At 44.1% G+C, this 5,606-nt stretch overlaps 1 protein-coding gene across 5 annotated transcripts in view; it reads right to left on the bottom strand.

The window, feature by feature from the left end:
* The window catches only part of CPQ (carboxypeptidase Q), a 624,148-nt gene that overhangs the window by 137,341 nt on the left and 481,201 nt on the right, over positions 1 to 5,606 (bottom strand). For all 5 annotated transcript variants that reach the window (XM_027849956.1, XM_027849959.1, XM_027849958.1 and 2 more), the window contains one exon: positions 1,478 to 1,569. In XM_027849956.1, coding sequence (XP_027705757.1) covers positions 1,478 to 1,569 — 92 coding nt within the window. The remainder of the gene's footprint in view (positions 1 to 1,477; positions 1,570 to 5,606) is intronic.

The following is a 5,606-nucleotide window of genomic DNA, read 5'->3' as shown; positions in this document are numbered from 1 at the left end:
TGTGTGTGTGTGTGTGTGTGTGTGTGTGTGTGTGTGTGTGTGTGTGTGTGTGTGTATTCATAGGTCTCTGTGGTGGTTCAATGCGGCAGCTAGGTGACACAGTGGACAGAGTGCTTAGCCTGGAGTCAGGAAGACTCATCTTCCTAAGTTCGAATCCAGCTTCAGACACTTACTAGCAACGTGACCCTAGGCAAGTCATTTAACCCTGTTTAACTCATCTATAAAATAAGCTGGAAAAGAAAATGGCAAACCACTCCAGTATCTTTGACAAGAAAACCTCAAACACACACACACACAGACACACACACACACAGTGGTCCAAAGCCATTGCTTGTGCTGTTTCAGAGCCTAGAAGGTTGGCTAGTTGGTGCAATGGTCAGGAAGGTCAGGAAGACCGGAGTTCAAATCTAACCTTGGACACTTCCAAGCTGTGTGACCTCAGGCAAATGACTAAATCTCAGTTTCTTCAGCTGTAAAATAAGGACAATGATAGTTCCCACCACTCAGAGTTGTTGTGAGAATCAAATGACATAATATTTGCAAGGAGTTTAGCACAGTGTCTAGCACATAAAAACCATATAAATGCTATTGTTGTTGTTGTTGTTGTTATTATTATTGTTATTCAGAGAATTCACCAGAATAGCCATATTAAGTGAGGAAGAATACATGTTCTTAAAAGCTTAAGGCTGCCTATCTGATTGAACCAGCTGAGCTCCCTCTTAATCCCCTATCCTTGGACAAAAAATTTACAGTAGCAAGTATGATCCTTTCCAATTAAGAAGCACTTTCCTCATTTGATCCTCACAACAACCCTGTGAGATGAGCATTATTGCCCCATTCTACAGATGAAAAAGTTAAGGTTCAGTGAAGATAAGCAACTTGCCCAAGGTTTTTGTTATTGTTGTTCAGTCTTTTCAGTCATGTCCAACTCTTCATGACCCCATTTGAGGTCTTCTTGGCAAAGATACTGGAGTGCTTTGCCATTTCCTTCTCCAGCTCATTTTACAGATGAGGAATCTAAGGCAAACATGGTTAAGTGACTTACCCAGAGTCACACAGCTGGTAAATGACTGAGGCCAGATTTGAACTCACAAAGATGAGTCTTCCTGAGTCCAGTTCCAGCACTCTATCTACTGTGCTACCTATCTCCCTCCCCCAAGGTTGCACAGCTAATAAATAGAGCTGGAAATTGAACCTAGGTCTTCTGATTCCAAGCATAGTATTCATTCCTTTCAATTCTTAGGAGGAAAATATTCACCCATCCCACATATCAGTGCCACATACACAAGATAGCAAAAGTCTAGAAGATAAAGTCAGAGTTACGATATGGTCTCTTTGCTTCTTCTAGACAAGTCAAAGTTAATTGCCATGCCTTACGAAAGTACAGAAATGGCACCCAACACTGTACCTGTGTGCTCACTTGGATAAGGGAGATAGTAATCAGGGACCTCATAATTCTACCAAGCTCAGTTTTTACCTTGTGCTGCTGGTAATACTGGAGTGAACCGATGCCACCTTGCTCCTCAGCAGTCCACAGTACCAAGCGCAGGGTCCTTTTTGGCCGCAGCCCTAGGAAAAGCAATTAAGCAAATGAAACACTGTGGGTGCCCAGTTCTTTTTACTTTTTGCATTCAACCAAGCTGATTTTCTGCCTTCTGGAGAAAGGAGGGGGCAGGAAGTAATCACCTCTTCTTTCTCCCTCCTCTAACCCTGTCCTGGCACTGCTTGACTCCAGGTATGGCCCACTGAGCCAAGAAAAGCCCCATCCACACAACTCTCCAGATAGGGTTAACAGAGAAAGCAATGATGACAAATGCTCTCTCCAGGCCTGGGAAGCACAGGGCCTGTAATCACACCCTTATCTGGACATCCTGCATGGCAGCACAATGGACCGCCATGGCCTAGCAAGCCAGAGGTGACTATTGTAGGTTATTAAAGCACTTTCTGAAGAATTCAATCAGGTTTAGGAGGAGGAAACTCAAGGGAAGGGATCCAGTGACCTTACAATGGCAGTAATTGAAACCCAGCAGTAAAGTGAGGCTCTACTTGGGAGCTCTAAGTATCTTATGACTTGAGAAAAGTGGGAGAGGGAGGTGAAAGAAGGGAAGAAAATGGGTTTTTCTATGCTGCTGTATCTTAACAACCAAGGAAAGCTATCCATACTGCACCCAGGAAGGGGACGAGCTATGAGGTAGAGGGAATGTGGTTTTGGGTTTCTTAAGTCAGAGCTATTTTACTGGCTTTAAGATAGTTCTTTCAGTAACAAAGACAGTGAGTTAAATGCAAAGGGCACATAATAACTGTCTCATAGCATGTATAAAGGTTGGTGGCTACCACTAATTTGGAATTAAGAAAGTACATGAGCGGCGGAGTGAAGATGGCAGAGTGAAAGCAATGACTTGCTTGAGCTCTCCCCCAAACCCCTCCAAATACCTATAAAAATGGCTCTAAACAAATTCTAAAGCAGCAGAACCCACAAAAAGACAGAGTGAAACAAATTTCCAGCCCAAGACAACCTGGATGGTTGATCAGAAAGGTATATCGCACTGGGCTGGGGGAGGAGCACAGTTCAGCGTGGGGCGCAGGCCACAGAGAACCTGCAGCAGGCCTCAGAGGACTGAATCGCAGGCAGCTGTGGTGGGTTTCCAGACTTCTCAACCCATGAATGCCAAAGACAACTTAGAAAGTCAGTGGGAAAAGTCTGTTTCTGTGGTGAGAGAGAAGCTAGGTCTCAGCCCCAGTTCCAGAGAGTGGCCTGGGGCAGTGGCCGCCTCCTGAGTTTCCAGCCCACAGACTGTGGGGGAATTGGGTGGTTGATCAGAGGGAGATTGCAGGGATCTCTCTGCCAGTGCTGAGGCAGGAATCTCTTGCTTTGCCCAGGCTTGGATCTGGGTCACAGTTCTGAGGGGCAGTCCTGGGGTGGGAGAAGCACTGGTGTGGTGGAGCTTGTAGTGGTGGTGGAGAGGAAATCCTCCTCACATAAATAGAGATAGAGAAAAGAGTGCTTATGGTCACTCATAGACCAGAGCACAGGCCAAGAAAGGAGTAAACACCTCGCCTTTGATCATAGCACCTTGGAAGAACTGAAAATTTACAGGTCCCTAGAAGTATCTCTGAAAACAGTCCCCGAAAAAACCCTCAAGGTTGGGATAGTACATTCTCCACTCCATTGGAAGCAGACCTCTACCTCAATAAAGAGTTTATAACTCAAGTAATTGGCTGGGAACATGAGCAAATCTCGCAAGAAGTGTCAGACCAAAGAAAGTACACAAGCCATAGCTGCAGCCTCAGCTCCCCTCAATACTCAGAGGATCTATGATTTCCTCAGTGCTGGACATTCCCTAGCCCAATGTCTCCACCCTTCCATGATATTTTTGTTTGTTTGTTTTGGGGAGGCAATTGGGATTAAGTGACTTGCCCTGGGTCACACAGGTAACAAGTGTCTGAGGCCGGATTGCAGGTCTCCTCACTCTAGGGCTAGTGCTCTATCCACTGTGCCACCTAGCTGCCCCCCTTCTACTGTTGTTCGTTCTCAAAGGGGACCAATGATATCAGGAAGGTAATGTCTTGACTTGCAAGTGTATTGGATTTAAGTGAGGCAGGGCTGTGCAGTCATCAGCCTCACTCTCTCCTCTGCAGCCATATGAGTCCAGTGGCAAGACATAGGTCAGAACAACTCAAGCTGACCCCAGATGCAGGGGGAGACCTTGGCCTTTTTAAGCTAAGGTCTTTCCCAGGTCTGCCTTCTATGACTTTTGCTGAATGCCTCTGGTATTGTTGTAAGCATTAGAGGTGGGACTTTGAATAATAGCAATAATAACATTTGCATAAATGTTTTAAGGTTTGCAAAGTACTTTACACATGTTAGCATTTTTTTATGTGAATAAAAAAATTCCTCACTGAGTAGCCAAGCTGGTGATGAACCCTTCCCAAAACTATCCAGGCTGGTACTTGGATGACAGATGTAAAGCATAGTTTCAGGACAATCCTCAAAGCCTTTCCAGCTTGGTAGACGTGTTAGATCTTGCCCTCCCCAGGACAACTTAAAAAAAACAAACAAACAAACAAACAAAAAAAAAAACCAAAACAACTAAGGGCAGCTTGGTGGTGCAGTGGATAGAGAACCAGCCCTGATGTCAGGAGGACCTAAGTTCAAATCTGACCTCAGAACAAACACTTGACACTTACTAGCTGTGTGACCCTGGGCAAGTCACTTAACCCCAATTGCCTAAAAAAAAAACAACAAAAAACAAAAACCCTAGAATAAGCTATTCACTACATTGAGGCAGCAGAGGTATGATCACTAAAAACTACCTATAAAAGGTCTGCTTCTTAATTACTTTTCTCTAAGATGGTTGCATGATAAGCTAAAAATGTCTCACTACGGTAAATGACTCTATTTGGAGCCAGTGTGGTACAGGGGACATAGTAGTGACTTTGGAGTAAAAAGACTTCGTTCAAGTGGTGGACTTGGGGGCCCAGTGAATAGAGTGTAGGACTTGGAATAAGGAAAGTGTAACTTCATATACTGTTTCAGACACTGGCTGAGTGACCCTAGGTAAGTCACTTAACCTTTCTCAGTCTCAGTCTCCTTATCTGTAAAATGGGACTTATAATGAGCACCTCCCTCATAGGGTTGTTGTGAGGATCAAATATAACATGTGTACTTTGCAAAACTTAAAGCGCTTATGTAAATGCTATTATTGCTATTGCTGTTATTCAAATCCTGGTTCTGATGCTTACTACTGTATGACTTTCATAAAGTCATTTAATTTCTTCATCGTTAAAAGGAGGATGTTGGATGAGATAAGCATAACTCTCTGCTTAGCCCTTGAGCTACAGCCCTGTGTTCAATTTTTAAGTGCACCTAAATGATGTTCTTGAGAAATAATAAAAAAACAGGAAAATATGAAAATCACCTCAAGTAGAATAAATGGATTATGTGTAGGGAGGATCCTGCTTTGGTTGTACCTTACCAGGAGGCCACAAACAGTGATTGGCTTCAGTCATAATGCACATGGACAATTCTGATATGGGCATGAAGAGAATATGAAGAATCCATTCTATATGAGAAGTGGCTAAACTCATTCTCTGGGCCTCTCCACTTTTTCTAATAGCCTTCCCAACCCTGGTGACAGGAGGTCTGAGAGGCCCCAGCCTACTTCGAGCTCAACTCACTCTCTGGATTTCTCTCCTTTCCAGAAGCCTTACCCTCTCCTTCAATCCTCCTCCACTCCACCCCCAAAGTCCCCTTTAAAAGTTATCTTCCCCCATTAAAATGTAAGGTCCTTGAAGATTTTGCCTTGTTTTCCTGTAACTTCAGTGATTATCACAGTGCTTGGAATTGTAAGCTCTTCCTAAAGGTAATGTTCTCTCTGTCTCTGTCTCTCTTTGTCTCTCTGTCTCTCTCTGTCTCTGTCAGTCTCTCTCTCTCTCTGTCTCTCTCTCTCTCTCTCTCTGTCTCTCTTTCTCTGTGTGTCTCTCCTCCTCCCTCCCCTGTCTCTCTGTCTCTGTCTCTCTTCTCTCTCCCTCTCTCTCTCTTTCCCCTCCCTCTCTCCTTTCTTCTTCTTCTTCTTCTTCTTCTTCTTCTTCTTCTTCTTCTTCTT

Source organism: Vombatus ursinus, unplaced genomic scaffold (assembly GCF_900497805.2).
Source record: "Vombatus ursinus unplaced genomic scaffold, bare-nosed wombat genome assembly UNPS02008961.1, whole genome shotgun sequence".
Classification (NCBI taxonomy): domain Eukaryota; kingdom Metazoa; phylum Chordata; class Mammalia; order Diprotodontia; family Vombatidae; genus Vombatus; species Vombatus ursinus.
This window is presented reverse-complemented; position numbering and strand designations above follow the sequence as displayed.